Source organism: Myripristis murdjan, chromosome 8 (assembly GCF_902150065.1).
Source record: "Myripristis murdjan chromosome 8, fMyrMur1.1, whole genome shotgun sequence".
In the NCBI taxonomy this organism is placed as follows: Eukaryota; Metazoa; Chordata; class Actinopteri; order Holocentriformes; family Holocentridae; genus Myripristis; species Myripristis murdjan.
In genome coordinates this window covers 30710784-30730346 of record NC_043987.1, presented here as the reverse complement: position 1 = coordinate 30730346, position 19563 = coordinate 30710784, and the positions used below count along the sequence as shown (strand labels likewise).

The following is a 19563-nucleotide window of genomic DNA, read 5'->3' as shown; positions in this document are numbered from 1 at the left end:
GGTCACTTTTAATGAGTTTGCTGGTTTTATCAGCCATCTAAGTCGGGGGATTTCAATCCATTTAAACACCTTTCAATTGATATGAGAGAATAAAGTGTGTCTACTTATCTATTGCATTTAACAAAAAAAAAACAAACAAAAAAAAAACAAACAAAAAAACCCCAGCAAAATCAGTTGTGTGGAGTCTTGTTTTTGGAGTTATCCACTGAAACGAGTGGGCATTGATGTGTGTGCAAGATTTCTTCTGCTACTTTGTATATTTGAAATTCATAATGTATATTTCTGAAAGGTAGAGCTTGAAACATCAGTCAGTAATGACAATGCTGTTGTGGGGTCCCCACAACAGCATTGCCAGGTTAGGTTCAGGTTAGGAAATGGGGTGAAATTGTAATTTAAAACATGAGTATTTTTCATTTTTTTTTAGTTTCAGTTTTTCCGTTTTTCTTATTATCATCATTATTTTATTCCACTCATAATATTACCTGTAGTGGCCGTTTAATGCGAAAATCCAAACCTTTACTGTTGGCCACTTAACCCTCCTATTATGTTTGGGGTCAATTTGACCCCATTCAGTTTTTAACGTCTCTAAATAAATGCTTAACATCATTTTTTTTGCTTGATATTTTATGACTTTTCCTAATTTAATGGATACTACCGGGTAAACATGAAATTCACACAATGATATGTTTTCAGTGTCCTGTACGCATTTTGTACACATCGGTGGTGTTTGGGGTCAATTTGACCCCAGGCTGTTTTAGCTGTAAAAACACCGTTTTACACACATTTTTGGGTTTTTTTTTGGATGATATTGAGTTCACTATAACATGCAATTGGATAATCTTCAAAAAACTTCCCTCTGCTTAGGGCCCTAAGCTAACATAACCATACCTGAAGTAGTATGGGAACCACTCATATGGGGGATATGGGGGGAGATATTGGGGAGGGGAAAACATAATACCTACAAGAACTTCGATATTTCCCGTGCTGTGAGGGTGGGGAAATATGGTTCCCACAAGGACATTGATAGTTCCCACCACATGGGGCAGGAGCAAACATATAGAAGCTTTCACAGCAGCCTTCTAAATCATTTCTCTTGTTGCGCTGTGTACTCTCACTTTATGCTCTCTCTCAGTTGAATATGAACGTGAAGCAAAGGTTTTCTGCCAGTGAGGTTTTGTCACAGCTCTTTGACAGTGAAAGTGACACAGAGGAGAATGTGTCTGAGACAGAGGATCATGTTGAGGAGGACCCTGGTTATGAGGCATCCTCCTATGATGAGAATGAAACCCTCAGTGTTGACCCTCCTGTTGTCTCTCACCCTCCAGCAGACACGTTACCTTCCAAAAATGGAGAGGTATCATGGTCCCTCTCCCCACATGAACAACAGGGTAGACTCAGTGCTGCTAGTGTCATCAAAATGGTTCCAGGCCCCAGCAGATACGCTGTCAGCCATGTTCAAGACATAAAATCAGCATTTGAGCTCTTTGTAACACCATCAGGTGGGGATATACTTGTGATGACAAACTTAGAGGGGAGGTGTGTGTGTGGGGACAGCTGGAAAGACTTGGATGTGACCCATTTGCAGGTCTACATTGGGTTACTCACTCAGAAGCTGTGTTTCTTTTTCCTGTGGTCAAATTGACCCCGAACATAAGACATGTTACTATCCTTGATAATAGAAATTGTTATTATAGATAACAAAAATCTGTTCTTAGAAATAATATAAAACCATTAAAACACCAAAAATATATTTATTTCCAATTTTAGGTCAATCAGTGAGATTTTATGGTGATTTGCATATTTTTCCATAGTCGCATAATAGGAAAACTGGATGTATAGGTGGGGGTGGGGGAGAGTTATGTTTTATTTAAAGGACTATTTAGGTAGTCAACAAAGAAACCTAAAGTACCTGACACAAAAATTTTGGTAACAATTTTAATTATAATAATTTTGTTGAGGTTTAAACTGCTGGGGTCAAATTGACCCCAAACATAAGGGATGTTAGTCAAATTTGAACATAACAGGAGGGTTAATAAGCAAGCTGTTGATGTTTTGACTCGTGTTCAGTCTATTATCTATTTTCTTGTGACACCCAATGTACTCACAAGTCCATACGAAGTCCACAGGAGCCAGGGAAAAAGTTCCAAAAAATGAATTTTAATCCACACAAGCCTGATCCAATATCGACATGGTGAACATTTTCCACAGTTACAAACAAAAAAAACATTTTCCACTGGCAAAAGGAAAATAAATACGACCATACAGCATCTGTCACTAAAAACCTTTTAAGACTGTGACGACGGTCAAAAACTTGTTGCAATCCATGCTTGCCTATACCTCAGCAACCCGCCGCACCCGTGGCAAAACTGCTGTAAAGCAAAACCAACTGTCGCAAAGCAACAAGAAAACATAATTCAATGCACTCAGCATCAAAACACAAAAAATCCCAATGTAACCATAAACTCCCCGCATGTCATCATTCAACTGCTGCATGAATACAAATATAAATGTAAATATAGTCAGAACATGTTGCTCAAACCACACATTTCAAAAAACACTCCATCAAATATTATTCTGTGTTAGTGGCTCTTACATTACCATAATATTATATTACATATTATTATATTAATACGGTTAGTATAATGTTTTCCCTTTATGCACATACTTGTAAATAGTTTTAGCCACACCTATTTTGCTTTCTATGGTGAGCACTGCATTTTATTGTTTGCCTTTTTGTTTGGAGAACAAAGTCCTCCTTTCACCAACCAATCAGCTGTATGAGATAGAATAGCCCCCATTCACAAACTCAGTTCAGCTTTTTGTTTGGGTGATGGGCATGTAAATAGGTGTATGTAAATATTGTTTACATTCTACAGTTTGGGGTGATGGCCACTTTAGGGAAACAGGTCCACACCCTTTGTTTGCTGTGGAGAGCTTTGTCTGCAGTGATGGGCACTTCTTACGTGTCAACAGGCATGTGAAAGGGTCCTCATCTGCAAGTACAACATAAACTATTGTGTAGGTAAAATAAGTACAGTGTAAATAAAATGCCTCAGCTTGGTAGTAATCAGGCTCTCAAGTGCCCTAAAGTGAAAATAGATATCTCCCAAATCCCTCTTCCCATCTTTTTCACAATGAACCTCTTTCAGTTGAACACTATTCATGAATACTCTATTGTTGCAAGCATCTCTTACATCAGACCTATCACTGTCATTACCACTGACATTACTGAAGATGCCAGGTTACCCGCTCCCTCCACTCTGGTAAGAATTCAGGTTGTGCAGTGTACAGCACAGGGCCAAAACCACCATTTCAACACTGGGGGGGGGGCATATATTGAATTTGCTATTGAATTGCTAATATATTCCAGCAATATTGGGGGGGACATTTTTGGAGTGCCTGAACATTGGGGGGGACTTGTCCCCCCCAGTGTATATGGACGTTTGGTCCCTGGTACAGCATGTCTCGGTCATGTCCTGCATTTACACTGCAGTCATTTCCTTTACGAAGGCACTTCCACCTCCCTTTGACCTTCCAACAGCATGTTCAATAACATAAAAGTGCACAACTTTTTATAAGTGGGCCAGTGTCAGGATAGGGCTAAAGATACAAGCACACATCTCTGACAACGTCTTTTTTTTTTTTTTTTTTTTTTATTGTAATCCATCAAATAGTTGACTTGCAGTATTTTTATGGAAGTCTAAATAGTCCAATCACCTCAAAGGAAATGGGTGACTACCTACTACCTAAAAAAGACAGTTTGAATGGCCATGTTGTGAGGTTTTAATACTAGTTATTTCATTTTTTTTTTTTTTTTAACTGTAGTTTAATGCAGTTGAACGTCTCCATTTTGAAACGGACCGATCCACATTTTATCTTGAAAATCAAAAAAATTCTGACTGAATGAGTGAAGTTGTGTAACATGAAACGTGTTTTTTTTTTTTTTTTTTTTAATCTTTCAGTAAAATTACCTGAGGTCTCACTAATGATTAATTTCACATCTTGATTTATGCATAATACACCACACTTACGCACATACATTACAGTCAAATTATAGCCACACACCTATTCTCAAAAAGAGCTCTTTAACGCAAACTTTGGGGCCTTTTTAGCTGCAAAGAAACCAGCAACTAAAAAGGCCCCGAACTAGAAGAAGACTTCATCTCATCAAGCTTACCCGAGGTTTCACAAATACCACATTTAATGTGTTGATTTATGGTCATTACCTTTCAGAAGCCTCTTTTTTTCCACATGCACATTTTTCATTATCAGTAGCTACAGCAGCACTGTATATATTCTAGTCAAACTACAGTCATTAATGGTCATTCATAATCCCACAAGTTTATAACAAATAAAACAGGATGAGACAACGGCCCCTGACCTCATCCTCAAATGCAAGTCAAGCAAACCAGAGCAAAATTATAGCTGCTGCCCATCAGTGGTAGGGGCCGGGCAATTTTAGGCAATTCTGACCAACAAGTGCAGAATAGGAAGATGAAAAGAAAGGTGGTATTTTAATGTGCATTTTGCATCAGTTGTGGCTTGAACTCATAATTTCTGGCATGAAGGACAACGCTCTATCTCACTGAGCTCATTGGCAGTTGTCAGTTCATGTGAGGCTTCATAAATTGACTAAGCCAGTCACATGATAGCAACCGCCTATGCATGGAAAGGCTGATTTCAAACCACTGTAAAAAATCAGTCATCAAGACAAAAATCTGAAAATACACATATTGCATCTAGACAGCATGGAGATGTTGGTAATTTGTTGTCAACAATGATTGATATGCTCCATAAGTGACTGATGTTTAAAAAGGCCATTCTTGCATTGACTCCAATTGTTCACATGAGAGCAAAATTCAAAATGCTGTCAAAAATTGAGTTTTTTTTTTTTTTTTTTTTTGAGTTTTTGAGCTAAAATTCTGAAATTTGCCACACATCATCTACCATGACTCCAAAACTTTGTCAATATTTTTCATGAACACTAAAGATTTATTTAGCAAGAATTTGCAAGTGTATGTTTACAGTACCGTTTACAGTCAAACATTTTGATGTACTGTAGGCTCAAAAATTGTGGGAGGGGATAGGTTTAATAAGTATTAATTTTAATTAAGTTAATTTTTTTTTAAACAAACAAACAAACAAACAAACAAACAAAAAAAAAAAAACATTTTGCAAAGCTATAGCAGATATGATTGATTTGTTATGGATTTTCAAAGTTTGGAAATTTAGAGGCTTGCTTGTCTGCAGCTGAGGCAATCTGGCATGGGACTGGACCTTTGTGCAAAATTTGGTGATTTTTTTGCGCATGGGAAGTCGGATTTCCTCAGAAGAAAGAAAGAAGAAAGAAGAGCACGCAGAAATACAAGATGGTCCTGGCAGATCAGGCTGCCTGGCCCCTAACTAGCCTGGTTTTTATGTACTAATGTTTTTATGCTTTTGTGAGATCATGTAATTTATAATACTTTTTTGATGCATAGTTTACATTTTTGTCTCCTCCAGTTGTTTTAAATTTTCTATAAAAAAAAAAAAAACAACTCAATTTGATAGTATAAACTTCAGACTGTCTCATAATGTTTCTGCTTACAGAGAGGTGGTGTTAATTTGTGCAAATGTGTGTGTGCATGAGAAAGAGTGTGTATATAGGCCATAAATGTGAATATGTTATGATTCCATGGTCTAACGGTTAGCACTCTGGACTCTGTGCTGACTATTGAAATGTGTTCAACAGTCAGCACACTCCTGATAGTAGCAACTAACGGAAGTAAATGCATCCGTTTTAACCTTTTAACGAAATGTGTTTGATAGTACAAAAGAGCAGGGGTTCACTTTTAGGGTGGAGGGTTTTGCCTCCGGTGGACTTGCGGGCAGTCTGCTCAGTTCGGGCCATGGCTCACACTTAAACAGTCTCCTTCTCAGGAGACTTTTCAGCGGAACAGTCAATACAGGCTCCGGCTCCCTGGCGGCTTTATATAGACAATGGCGGGGCGGCGCTGACGCCTGTGCCTCAAAAAGGCCATTCGAAATAGGTGCCCATTTTTCCCTCCTTGTAACTCCTATCCCATTTCAAATTCTCTTTCTCTCATAGGTATTTCTCTCCTTTTTGTTGACGTTGTTAAACACACGAGAGTTCTGGAATAACCATATTTTCATTAAGATATGTGATCATTTTAAACATCATGACCTATTTTAACATTTCTCTCCACAGTGAGAAACTAAAATAAAAGATGATCTGAATTGTGAAACTGATCAGACTATGGAAACATACACAAAGAAAAATGACTCAATTAGGGAAGGGCACACAGGACTCTCTTCAATGTGATTCATTTGAAAGATGAACAAAACTTGAGAACTTTGCTTATTTGCTTATTTTTAAAGTGATAGTTGATTATGTCTGGGCATTTCATGTCTTTTCTGCTTTATATCACGTGTAAAACTTCCTAGTGTTAAGTCTGTCAAAATAGTTGATAATCAAATCAAGAAAGACATAGTACAGATCTACCCATATACTTGTGAAGTTAGAGGAAGAGTTTTTAAATCGTAGTTACTTTATAAGCGTATTCATGTGATAAATGTTACTTATACAAACTTTAAGTGCATTACACATTAGACTTGAAAATGTAAGATTCACCCTCTCAAAAAAAGTGAGTGGCTCTTAAAAGAGCCTTTGAGTTGTTGAAGCTGGAGTAGCTTGGTTTTACTTGGAGCTGGTGTACTTGGTGACGGCCTTGGTGCCCTCGGACACGGCGTGCTTGGCCAGCTCCCCGGGCAGCAGCAAGCGGACGGCGGTCTGGATCTCCCTGGAGGTGATGGTGGAGCGCTTGTTGTAGTGAGCCAGGCGGGATGCCTCGCCGGCGATGCGCTCGAAGATATCATTGACGAACGAGTTCATGATGCCCATGGCCTTGGACGAGATGCCGGTGTCTGGGTGCACCTGTTTGAGCACCTTGTAGACGTAGATGGCGTAGCTCTCCTTCCTGGGCCTGCGGCGCTTCCTGCCGCTCTTACCGGCGGTCTTGCTCACGGCTTTCTTGGAGCCCTTCTTCGGGGCAGGCTTGGCGGGTTCAGGCATGTTGACGTTGCTTGTTGAACAAGTAACTCTGTGCTCCGCCGCTGCTGCTTTTATATAGAGCGAGCTGACGTCACCGTCAGTGCGCGGCTCCGTGTGTTTGATTGGCTGAGCGGAGCTTCAGAGCGCTGCTTAGTTTGCAGTGGCTGACAGCAGGTCCCCTCTCCTCCCCCAGCAGAGCTGACTGACGACCGCCGTCCTCCCTACAAACACTTATTTGAGCCTCACAAATGAGGCTATTTCTGAAACCAGTGCATCCAAATGTGTAGCAGCAGTTAACAACTCACAGTACATTTTTCAAAATTTCAATGTTTCAACCAGTGGCGGATACAGAACATGGCTAATGGGTGGGCCTAAAAAACTTTATTTCATTTTGTTTATTTTTTTAGATAGACAAGTATAAAATGATATGATAAAAGAAAAAAAAAACCCTCTCGGTAAACGAGCCGAGAGGTTGTAAACGAGCATAAAATAAACGTTGGAAAAAGGACATTAAAACATTTATTTATTTAGTTAGTTCTTTTTTGGTCTTGAATCTGATAGGGTGGGCAAGCTGTCAATCTGGGTGGGCCTACGCCCATCCAGGCCCACCCGTAGCTCCGCTTCAGGTTTCAACCATTTCCTCTGGGCGTAGTCATTAATTTATGAGCTCAAAAGTCAAAATATGGTCAGTTTAGATGGTACAGGGATCTGTAGTGATACCATTTGTTTTAACTGCGCCTGCTCTTGAGTTTATGACTGCTAAGTTACAGACATAGCTGCTGGTCTCATGGGATTCAGTACATTTAAAATTTTGAGTTTTCATTTCTTAATTGTATTGTTTATTGAAAACAATCAGTTGTGTAATTGTTTTATTAAGTGATGATTACAGCTCACATGATAATGCTTACTATCTACACAAAATATTTAAGTTCCTTAATACTAAGTAACAGTTACTGTGACTGTATAACATTAAAGCCTTAAGAACGAGCTCTTGAGTGCGTTGTGGGTGGCTCTTAAAAGAGCCTTTGTGTTGTTGTGATGGTCGTTGTTGGTGTTTAGCCTCCGAAGCCATAGAGAGTGCGTCCCTGCCTCTTGAGAGCGTAGACCACATCCATGGCGGTGACAGTCTTCCTCTTGGCGTGCTCGGTGTAGGTGACGGCATCGCGGATGACGTTCTCCAGGAAGACCTTAAGCACCCCGCGGGTCTCTTCGTAGATGAGGCCAGAAATGCGCTTGACTCCGCCGCGGCGAGCCAGACGGCGGATGGCGGGCTTGGTGATACCCTGGATGTTATCGCGGAGAACTTTACGATGACGCTTAGCGCCTCCTTTCCCCAGACCTTTGCCTCCTTTGCCACGTCCAGACATAATGATTTCCGTGAATCTTCAAGAGTAAGAAGAAACTGACGAACCCGCAGAGCGAGGCTCCTGCTTTTCAATCTTGTTTGCGGACGTAAGTGAAGACAGAGGGCTCGCGCTGCGCTGGGCGGCGCCAAACTCTGCAGCCTTCCGCCACCTCTGTTACGGTTTGACGACTTTGCCTTCAAAATAAAAGTGAGGACACGAACATTGAATATCATTTGTTATAGCTGATGCTTTCTACATAGTTTGGTGTACTGTCTCGTGCCATAAGTATGAAAGTATCAAAATAAAGTTCAGGTAGAGCCACATTAAAAATTAAGAGGTATTTTACAAATTAGCCCTTTATTCAATATGTAAGTTACATGTATGTCAGCAGAGTTAAGGCACAAGTTATGTCTTGTCTAAGTCGCTACAACAGCAAAATAGGAACAGAAGTCCATGTAATAAATAATTAATCCAGTAGTGAGAAATTAATAATGATGTGAGGTGTTTCCTGCACTTTGGCTAACAAGGCAGTGTTGTGTGTGGAATCAACAACAGAGTGAACACACATTCAGTGTCACTTGATCAGCTCCACCTGTCCAGTCTGATGCAGGTCAGGTCAGCAGCTCTGCCATAAGTTCTACCTTTTAACAAAGTTTAAAATGTTCAGTTTTTGTTGACATGGTGGAGAATGTGTAAATTTAATTATTTGTTTATTATTGAGGTTGTAGTTTGCAGAGTCCTTGTACTGGACGACATGACATTGAGAGATGTTTCCTTTTTTGTCTCCTTGCTTATATAGATGAGGTGGGACAGAATATTGGAAACAGCTCTCAATAAAAAGTAGTCCAGTCCAACAGCAGCACTAACTTTGAACTCAATGCCAAACATAGAAGTGAATGAACACCTCTATTACTGTGACAACAAGAAAAGCTGAGCATTATAGGCAGCAGAAAAGGAAACACTACCAGTGATTGTACTGTATTGTGCAGGTGGACCTAATATTGTGGACACTGACCGTACATTAACACACATTTATTGCCTTTGGTTGGGTGCAGCTTGTTAAATTCATCCAGGTGCTTCTGGTTTAAATTTTAAGCAATATGACTTAAATACATTCCTGGTGATGTAAATGTCAGCATGTACAGTAGGGATATAAAATCAAATGTTAAAAAAAAATAAAAAAAAATAACCCAGACCATTGAACCAGAATATTTCTTGATTTCTCATTGTAAACCCAGAACAGAATATTGCAAATAAGACAAATTGGAAATGGTAGTGTTTTTTTTTATGCTAATGTACATGATCTGACATTACCGGTGAAGCAAAGTAACACATCCAACATCTGGCCTGGACCAAAGTTTGTCTTGTTAAGGATTCAGATGTGCGAAATCCAAATCAAACCCCCAACCCTACATGAGCCAAACACCACCACACCCAATATATAACATCTGTTCTCACCTGTTTGACAAAGTGGGATGAAGTTTGGCCGAGGAGTTTTACCTCTGCTTAAGGTTTGTTCATAACATTATCAACAATACCAATAACAATATAACATTTATCGTTGAAGACATAACAAGCTTTCCTATTCTACATCCTGATATGTTTTCAGTGAATCTGGTGATTGCCTTCTTCTGTATAATAGATTGATCCCTGAAGTTGTGTTGGCTGACAGTGTGGTGGTGCCTGGTTTCATCCACCAGATGGAGCTATTTCTGTATTTTCAGTACCCAACCTGGTTCCACTTGTCAAACACAGAGAATTCATATTGCGCTGTGGTCACTAGTGTGGATTTTGTGCTTCTGTGATTGTATGTTGACCATTTATGTGGATTCCTCATGCACTTAGTGATAATATGAGGGAGCAGGAACAAATCAGATGTTGGGTCCTAAATACACTGAATGTTGTATGAACCCTACCAGATTAAAGTATCTGTTTTGGGTGCAAACAGTAAGGTTAATTTCTTCCATTTAAGTATAATTTCTATTTCATTTCACATGGAATGACTGAGTCAGTGTGTTTTGTCTGGGGTGTCATGATGTCGTCATGAAGGTGTTTTGGATGTTGGCAAAGGGACAAAAAGAAAGATTAAACACTTATTTAAAACACAATATAGTCATTAAACTCCCAGTACAAATATCAGTTCTGTGATGGTCCTTTTTACATAGTGCCTTTACTGTGTGTGTGTGTGTGTGTGTGTGTGTGTGTGTGTGTGTGTGAGAGTGTGCGTGTGTGTGAGAAGAGGAATGAGACATGAGAGGAAAATGGCAGAAGTCGCTCCAGCTGCTCCTCCTGCTTTTTATCTTTTGGTAACACTACACCAAATTTAATGTTTTGACTTTTCAAATGCACTTTTCTCACATTCAGCAGCTGCATCCTCAGTGTATAAATTCAAGACAAATTGTTGTCATTAATTGTCAGTGTTAAGGTTTGATGCTTTCAGACTGTGTGTCAACCAGGTAATCACAGCATGCCTTCACACACGTTTAGATCTTCACAAAAACAACAACAAAAAAGTTATTTATTTATTTACCATACAGTGTCTTTTTAATGCATGTAATACAACAATTTTAAAGCCATGTTTGGATCTCTGAAGTGACCACGCCCACCATGTCATCACCAGTTTCAAATTTATATTCATTTTAGGCCAAAATCCCTGTTTCAAGTCTCAAAAAGCTTCATAGGCCCACAAGTTTATAAGAAACAGGACAGGATGAGACAACGGCCCCTGACTTCATCCTCATAAACAAGTAGAGCTAAATCAAAGCAAAACTCGACTGATGTTGATATACAAATGATGTTATGCTTTTGTGATTTCATGTAAACTCTCATACTTGTCCTTTTTTTCTCCTCTAGTTGTTTTTTAAAAGTTTTCAATAAATAAATGAACTCAATTTGATTTGCTAGTATAAACTTCAGACTGTCTCATGATGTTTCTGCAGACAGAGAGGTGGTGCTCGTGTGTGTGTGTTTGTGTGCATGACAGAGTATGTGTATTTAGGCCGCATGTATGTGTGTGTTGTGGTTCCATGGTGTAATGGTTAGCACTCTGGACTCTGAATCCAGCGATCCGAGTTCAAATCTCGGTGGAACCTGAATTTAAGGAGAAGTTTGAATTTCTGTGCTTTAGGTTGTCACTGAATATAAATGGACTAATAATAATTGATATCTACCTATCTATACATAACTATATACACTACTCACAAAAAGTTAGGGATATTCGGCTTTTGGGTGAAATTTCAGGATGAACCTAAAATGCATTCTAACCTTTACAGGTGAACTTAATGTGACCTTCTGTAAACTTTTGAATGCACATGTCCAACTGTTCAATGTTTCAGTACTTTTTGCACAAGTTGCTGTTCTCTAACAAGGAGCTTAACGGCAAAATTCACATCAGGTGTTTGATCCATGAATCGACCAATAAATTTCCTGGTTCAGTTAGAATTGATATTTAAACAGTCCTCCTCATCATGCTGTTCACATTTTGACATCATGAGACCAAGACGACACCTAACAATTGATCAGCAGCACCTTGCTATTGCGAGGCTTCAAACAGGATTCAAACAAGTTGCTGTTCTCTAACAAGGAGTTTAACGGCAAAATTCACATCAGGTGTTTGATGCTCCAGCTCATCAAGGTCGTATCATTAGGGAATGGCTGCTGGAGACTGGGGTACCTCAGATGGAGTGGCCTGCACTTTCTCCAGACCTGAATCCCATAGAAAACCTATGGGATCAGCTGAGTCGCCGTGTAGAGGCTCGGAGCTCTGTACCCCAGAACCTCAACGTCCTGAGGGCCGCCCTTCAAGAAGAGTGGGATGCCATGCCTCAGCAGACAATAAGTCGACTTGTGAACAGCATGAGACGTCGCTGTCAAGCTGTAATTGATGCTCAAGGGCACATGACAAGTTATTGACACTGACAGTTTTTGTTGTGGTATATCCACCACTGTTGTTGGCTTTTGCTTCAAGAAATTGTTTGAGATGAGGAAATCACCAGTGTATGCTTCTACTTAAATGCCCTACTTTCATGATATAATATCACTGTAGCATGAACTTTTTACATTTTCCATAAATTTCACCCAAAAGCCAAATATCCCTAACTTTTTGTGAGTAGTATGTTCTGAGGATAAAGGTATCTTCATTGTGTGGAATTTTGTTTTTGAAATCATCCACTGAAGTGTGTGTGTGACTACTGACACCTGAAATGTGTTCAGCAGTCAGAACACATCTGACAGGAACAATCATGAAAAAATTGTGTTAGAACAAGTTTTCTTTAAAAAAAAAAAAAAAAAAAAAAAAAAAACATAAAACGAGTACAATATTAATAAAAAAAAAATCATTTGTTCACGTATAGAAGCAGACAGTAAAACAGCAGGGCTTCGAGTTGAAGCCATCCAAGTCAAAAGAATTTACAGCCATTTAAACACTTGATGTAAAATAAGTGCATCGACATATCTACTGCAATAAACTGCTGAAACAAAACATGTAAAAATGGTACTTATAGGCCACAAAATGTTAGCGTTTTTACCTTTAAATAGTGATTCATAGCATTTTTGCTTTCCATTCATTTAAAAGATCATAGAGTTTCTAGGTTGAGTTGTGCTTACACGTCTGACATTAAATTAACAAAGTAGACAGGAATCTCTTTGTGAGAAGTGTGTGGCTCTTAAAAGAGCCTTTGTGTGTGTTGAGGTCGGCTATGGGTCTACTTGGCCTTGGCCGGCTTGTCGGTCTTCTTGGGCAGCAGCACGGCCTGGATGTTGGGCAGCACGCCGCCCTGAGCGATGGTGACTCCGCCCAGCAGTTTGTTGAGCTCCTCGTCGTTGCGGACGGCCAGCTGCAGGTGCCTTGGGATGATGCGGGTCTTCTTGTTGTCGCGGGCGGCGTTTCCGGCCAGCTCGAGGATCTCAGCGGTCAGATACTCCAGCACGGCCGCCAAGTAGACGGGCGCGCCGGCGCCCACGCGCTCGGCGTAGTTGCCTTTGCGTAGCAGTCTGTGCACGCGGCCCACAGGAAACTGGAGACCAGCACGAGATGAACGGGTCTTGGCCTTGGCGCGAGCCTTGCCGCCGGTTTTGCCTCTTCCAGACATTGTCGTTGCTGTTCTCGGTTTGCGACTCAAAGAACGATGCAGCCTTCAGCTGAGAGCCTGGTTTATATATCTGCCGAGCTGCCCTCCTATTGGTCGTGTGACCGTCAGTGTCATCATCCAATCAGAGGAGACTTCCTCTGCACATTGCCGGGGATTTTGAGTAAAATAAAGTCCCAAATGAAACCCCAGTGGCAGCGTTCAGACAACCAGGTGAAAAAAAAAAAAAAACACGGAAGGTGAGATCTTTAGTTCTGATTTGGGCCAGTTTTCTGTTTTGGTCCTAAATCAGATACAAACATTCTTGGAGACGCTGTATGAACACTCAGGTCAGGAGTCATGTGTTGTTTTCCCACCGAGCAGCTTGACATCACCGTCAGTCTCATTACTCATTCACTGGTGGGACGAAACAGTGGTGGTTTTGTACATGAAGACAAATACTTAATAACTAAATCGTTACTTTGTTACTTTGTATTAAATTAACTTATGGTCCTGATGTTCTAGTGTCCTGTCAGTTCTTGCCTTTTTCGTGACACATGTGGCGCTGTGTGCAACTGTGTTCATGTAGTTGCAGTTTACTGTGTAACATTACAGGATAAGCGCCTCTTCAGTGTGCTGTATAATAAAGCTCTGGGTTTTATATTTACAAGCACTGGTGTTAATAGATAATGTTTAGATGTTGTGCTATGGTTCGTTGTTACACATTTTCCCCACGGTTATGATTCTAAATTTTATGTTTTGCAGCGACTTATATCTAATTGAATCTAATTGAACAAGATTTAAAGAAAAAAAAATAAAAAAAAAAGAATTTGCGTCTCTTCAGTAAAACTGTGTGTGGCTCTTAAAAGAGCCTTTGGTCGTGAGTTGTTGCCGGTGAGTCTAAGCCCTCTCTCCGCGGATGCGGCGGGCCAGCTGGATGTCTTTGGGCATGATGGTGACCCTCTTGGCGTGGATGGCGCACAGGTTGGTGTCCTCGAAGAGGCCGACCAGGTAAGCCTCGCTGGCCTCCTGCAGAGCCATGACGGCCGAGCTCTGGAAGCGCAGGTCGGTCTTGAAGTCCTGGGCGATCTCTCGGACGAGGCGCTGGAAGGGCAGCTTGCGGATGAGCAGCTCGGTGGATTTCTGGTAGCGGCGGATCTCCCTGAGAGCCACGGTGCCGGGCCGGTAGCGGTGAGGCTTCTTGACGCCGCCGGTGGCCGGGGCGCTCTTCCTGGCCGCCTTGGTGGCCAGCTGCTTCCTGGGGGCTTTGCCTCCGGTGGATTTACGGGCGGTCTGCTTGGTTCTGGCCATGGCTCACACTAAAACACTCCTCTCTTTTCAGCGGAACAGTCAATACATGCTCTGGCTCCCTGGCGGCTTTATATAGACAACGGCGGGGCGGGGCTGACGCCCGAGCGTGAGGAGCATAGCGCGTGCGTCAACAAATGCTATTGGAGGAAAGGCCGTTTGAACCAGGCGCCCATTTTTCCCTCCTTGTAGCTCCTGTCCCATTTCAAACTCTCTGTCTCTCACAAGTATTTTTCTCCCTTTTAGAGAAGTTATTGAACACACGATGCTTCTGGAATAACAATACTTTCATGAGGTTATTTGACCAATTTAAAGGCTATGTCCTCTTAATATTTTCCACCACAGGGGGAAATTAAAATAAATGTGTGGGTATTTTAAAATAAACACGATACTAATTGTTAAACTATGATCAGACCATGGAAAAATAAAAAAAGAAATGACTCAAAGGGAAAGCAAAAACACTTTTCAGTGACTCATTTTGATTTTATTGTGCTTTACTTTTTCTAATTCCACTGTCAGTTGATTATGTGAGAGCATTTCATTTCCTGTTTGCCTTATGTCACGTGTAATACTTTCAAGTGTTAACTCCTGAGTAAAAATGAGCCAATAAATAGCACAGCAGAAATCTACCCATATATCTTAAAAAGGAAGAAAGGAAGCATAATATAGTAGCTTCCTTAGTAAACATTTTCATTGAAATAATGTCAGTTTTTGCAACGATAATACAGTACAGATCGACTCTCTCAGTAGAAGTGGGTGGCTCTTAAAAGAGCCTTTGTTGTTAAAGCTGGAGCAGCTCGTTTTACTTGGAGCTGGTGTACTTGGTGACGGCCTTGGTGCCCTCGGACACGGCGTGCTTGGCCAGCTCCCCGGGCAGCAACAGGCGGACAGCAGTCTGGATCTCCCTGGAGGTGATGGTGGAGCGCTTGTTGTAGTGAGCCAGGCGGGACGCCTCGCCGGCGATGCGCTCAAAGATGTCGCTGACAAACGAGTTCATGATGCCCATGGCCTTGGACGAGATGCCGGTGTCAGGGTGCACCTGCTTGAGCACCTTGTACACGTAGATGGCGTAGCTCTCCTTCCTGGGCCTGCGGCGTTTCCTGCCGCTCTTGCCGGCGGTCTTGCTCACAGCTTTCTTGGAGCCCTTCTTGGGCGCGGACTTGGCGGGTTCAGGCATGTTGACGCTGCTTGTTGAACGAGTAACTCTGTGCTCCGCCGCCGCTGCTGCTATATAGAGCTAGATGACGTCACCGTAAGTGTGCGGCTCCGTGTGTTTGATTGGCTGAGCGGAGCTCCAGAGCGCTGCTTAGTTTGCAGTGGTTGACAGAAGGTCCCCTCTCCTCCCCCAGCAGTGCGGACTGCCGACCGCTGTCCTCCTTACTAACACTTATTTGAACCTCACAAATGAGGATATTTCTGAAAACAGTGCATCCAAATGTGTTGCAGCAGTTAAGAACTCACACAACTTTCTCAACGTTTTTAATATTTCAACCATTTCCACTCATTTAGAATCTCAAAAGACAAAATTTGGTCAATGTAGATAGTACAGGGATCTGCAGCGGTCATTACTGGTTATAACCACGTCTGTTCTTATTCATTTGACTGCTGTGTTACAGAGACAAAGCTGATGGTTTCATGGGGTTCAGTACTTTAATCAAATACATTTTACATGAACATTCAAAAAGGACAATTAATTACAACCCCACTGCTGAGATGTTAAATGTGTAACTTATCATTGTATTATTCATCTCATGGTGGTTCAAAATGAGTAAAAGGCAATAAGCACATTAGGACTCACAAGCAGACTGTTCCAGAGCCCAGGGCCACAGAAGATAGAAGTGTCTCCATGCTATTTTTATGTATGTATGTATGTATGTATGCAGGGCTGACCCTGGCCAAATTGGGTCCTAAGTGGCATTTTATTTGGAGGCCCCCCAAACCACCCAACCCTGCCGGACGGATAAAAAATTACTGGATTTTTGGCGTGACACTAACCACCGACCACACAATCCCAGATGTATAATAGGAATAAAATGACGGCATAACGACGTTCCATTAAACTTGAGAAGCTTTATTAGTAAGAACAAAGCACTGAAAGTGGAATAAGCAGTACTGTATGAGTCAACTAAAAAAATAACTTCAAACTAGAATAAATACATTAATCTGAGTCACAAATAATCATCAATTAAAGAAATAATTTTAACAAAATAGGTAGCCTTAAATTGATCTTCTTTATTGATGCATAGATTGATAGGCTATAAACTTAAGCTAATATACAACCACCAACTGGTCACTTTACCTCTCTTATGTGTATGCAGACAAATGCATTAACAGGACATTCAAGAAATGGTAAGAGGGTTGCTGGAAAATGTCACCTCCAGGCCACATTTTAGACAGAGACTTACAGTCATCTCTCTTCTTTATTATTATGAGTAGCAGCTAAGGTGTTTATGGGGAGCCACAAAGTTTTACATTTATTTGAGCGACATACCCACTCTTCCTCTTGTTTTGATTTTTTTTTTTTCCTCTTAGTTGCTCCAGATTCAAAATGCCTCTTAGAAGCCATTTCTCTCCTCACCTGCAGCATTGTCGGACCGGTGCATCTGACCACTGATTGACGGTACGCGGGCATGGCGTGCGGGCAAAATGAGGCCCCCCCATTGATTGTGAGGCCCTACACAGCTGCATATTCTGCGTGTAGGGAGGGGCGGCCCTGTATGTATGAATTTATTTATTCACCTTAAAAATAACAATAAATATATAAAAAAATGCTCTCAGTCATTTCTTTCTACTTTTATCTATTGTCTGATGTTACATAATATAATTACAATTACATTAAAATAAATACAAACTGAGTTCACTCCTCACACACTCAGTGGATATTCTGTGTATTTAGCTACTGTAGCCTGTTTTCTTTCCATCCTAACAACAAAAGGAGAAGTTGAAGAGCAGCAAGGCTCACACGAAGGCCAAGACCTGTTCACTTGGAGCCGGACTGCAGGTTCTGGTTGGATCCTCGAGCTGGCCAGGAACACAGCTCGCTATAACTAGAAGATCCGCATCATCTTGCATCAAATCTAATCAGATGCTGGAAGCGATCATGCAGGAAATGCTTTATTTCTTGCTTACATTTGTGTTTTTAACAAACATTGTAGTAAAATAGATTTATATTTTCATGTATAATCAAAAAAATGGACCAGCAATAATGTTTAATTTTGCACTGAGAATTCTGTATTTTGTGTATTACTACATTTTTCCTGTTTTGTTTTCCTTTGATTTCCTTCAATAGTCCAATAGTCTCTTAACAAGCGCGTAGCCAGGGGGTTGCTTGCAGTTGCTATAGCAGCACCAAAATGTGACCCAGCAACCGCAAAGCAACCCCAAGGCTGAAAACTAAAATGCTATTCTTTTTTTTATTTATTTATTTTTTTTAGTATTGTTATAAAAAATGGTGATCATTCCAAATGTAACGTTCAAGTTGAGTGCAGAGTAGTTGGTTGCCAGGCAACGCTATGTCTGTTTACACTGGCGTGGGGATATTTTGCAGAATGCAGTGGGTTACAATGGGTTTACAGCGGCATGGAACGCAGCTCAGCCAATCACAGTTAAGGATGGGAAGCTGTTTTGACAAGCAACTCCGTACAGTTGTATAGCAACTACTAAGCAACTGCAGTGAAAAATTTCTGGCAATGCCCATGTCTCTTAAATTCATTCTTCAACCTTTATTTGGATTCGGGGAATCATTGAGAGCAAGCCCTCATTTACAATGATGCCGAATGTACAACAACCATAAAAACAATACAGAATTACAATACAAATAGCAGGAAATAGAATAAAACAGGGATTAAAACAGAATAAAAACATGGGTTAAAACAGAATAAAATAAGGAATTAAAACAGAATAAAACAGGGATTAAAACAGAATAAAACAGGGATTAAAACAGAATAAAACAGGGAAATAAAAACAGAATAAAACAGGGGCAAAATTAAAAGCAGTTACAATTATGAGTAAAATAATCAGCAATCAAGGATTTGAACTGGTCGAGGTGTACAAGTGTGACATGGTTGGGAGAGATTACATTTTGGCAAATGCAGACGTTTAATTGGATAGGCCCACATTTACATTTAGACAGTTTAAGTTTTACATACAACAGATTATCATTCATTTGGAGTGACAAGAATGGAAAAGTGTTTTATATATTAAAAACAAACTGACTGAATAAATAATGAAGCCCTTTGGCGGATGATGCCCCATCAATTGCCAACCTATGCCATTTGTCGCTGAAGTGCTGCAAAACAAAGCAACATTAACCACAAACAAAACAGAAACATAAGACTTCAGTAAACAAATGAACAAAACTGATTTTTTTTTTTTTTTTTTTATCAGTTGATAGTTTTTTGTTTTTTTTTTATGCAGCATATTTCATCCAGTGACCTACACATGACCAAATGTGACCAAAAAAAAAAAAAAAAAAAAACGTGCAAAGGCATAAAAAAGCAAAACAACAAATAAGAGGAATGAAGTGAATAAAACCAACAAATGACATGTCACCTTAAGTAAAAGCTAGGTTAAAAATATAGTTCTTAAGTTTCCTTTAAGAAAAAAAAAGAAAAAAAAAATGTCTGAGTCCCTCAGTTGCACCCCAGTGGTATGATGCAACATGACCCGCACCTTCATTTTACCCTCCTTGGTCCCTTCACAGTGCACCAGCTTCCGAAATTGTTTACATTCCATGCACACAGGGGGGCACACAGATCATGCTGACTAACAGTACAGCTGGAAAACAGGTCGG

The 19563-nt window shown here is 40.6% G+C and overlaps 4 protein-coding genes and 1 non-coding gene across 5 annotated transcripts; 1 reads left to right on the top strand and 4 right to left on the bottom strand.

The window, feature by feature from the left end:
* Window positions 1-6423: 6423 nt before the first annotated feature.
* LOC115363255 (histone H2B 1/2-like) lies at window positions 6424-7088 on the bottom strand. The gene has a single exon (XM_030057367.1). The coding sequence runs from the start codon at window positions 7070-7072 to the stop codon at window positions 6698-6700; it is 375 nt and encodes a 124-aa protein (XP_029913227.1). The 5' UTR covers window positions 7073-7088; the 3' UTR covers window positions 6424-6697.
* Window positions 7089-7592: 504 nt separating this feature from the next.
* LOC115363273 (histone H3-like) lies at window positions 7593-14798 on the bottom strand. Its single transcript, XM_030057384.1, has 2 exons — window positions 14446-14798; window positions 7593-8434 (listed from the first exon to the last, which is right to left on the bottom strand). The coding sequence occupies exons 1-2, from the start codon at window positions 14772-14774 to the stop codon at window positions 8107-8109; spliced, it is 657 nt and encodes a 218-aa protein (XP_029913244.1). The 5' UTR covers window positions 14775-14798; the 3' UTR covers window positions 7593-8106.
* trnaq-cug (transfer RNA glutamine (anticodon CUG)) lies at window positions 11418-11489 on the top strand. The gene has a single exon. It is a non-coding gene; the product is annotated as a tRNA-Gln (tRNA).
* LOC115363244 (histone H2A) lies at window positions 12950-13523 on the bottom strand. The gene has a single exon (XM_030057356.1). It carries the CDS (start codon window positions 13485-13487, stop codon window positions 13101-13103), a length of 387 nt encoding a protein of 128 aa, XP_029913216.1. The 5' UTR covers window positions 13488-13523; the 3' UTR covers window positions 12950-13100.
* A 446-nt stretch (window positions 14799-15244) lies between the features above and the next one.
* LOC115363248 (histone H2B-like) lies at window positions 15245-15959 on the bottom strand. Its single transcript, XM_030057360.1, has one exon. It carries the CDS (start codon window positions 15946-15948, stop codon window positions 15574-15576), a length of 375 nt encoding a protein of 124 aa, XP_029913220.1. The 5' UTR covers window positions 15949-15959; the 3' UTR covers window positions 15245-15573.
* Window positions 15960-19563: the final 3604 nt, after the last annotated feature.

Coding starts and splice junctions, on each gene's coding strand:
- LOC115363255 (XM_030057367.1), bottom strand. CDS start 7,072: ATGCCTGAACCCGCCAAGCCTGCCCCGAAGAAGGGCTCCAAGAAAGCC.
- LOC115363244 (XM_030057356.1), bottom strand. CDS start 13,487: ATGTCTGGAAGAGGCAAAACCGGCGGCAAGGCTCGCGCCAAGGCCAAG.
- LOC115363273 (XM_030057384.1), bottom strand. CDS start 14,774: ATGGCCAGAACCAAGCAGACCGCCCGTAAATCCACCGGAGGCAAAGCC. Junction 8,435..14,445: donor CTCTTCGAGGACACCAACCT/GTGCGCCATCCA, acceptor TTACTCTTGAAG/ATTCACGGAAATCATTATGT.
- LOC115363248 (XM_030057360.1), bottom strand. CDS start 15,948: ATGCCTGAACCCGCCAAGTCCGCGCCCAAGAAGGGCTCCAAGAAAGCT.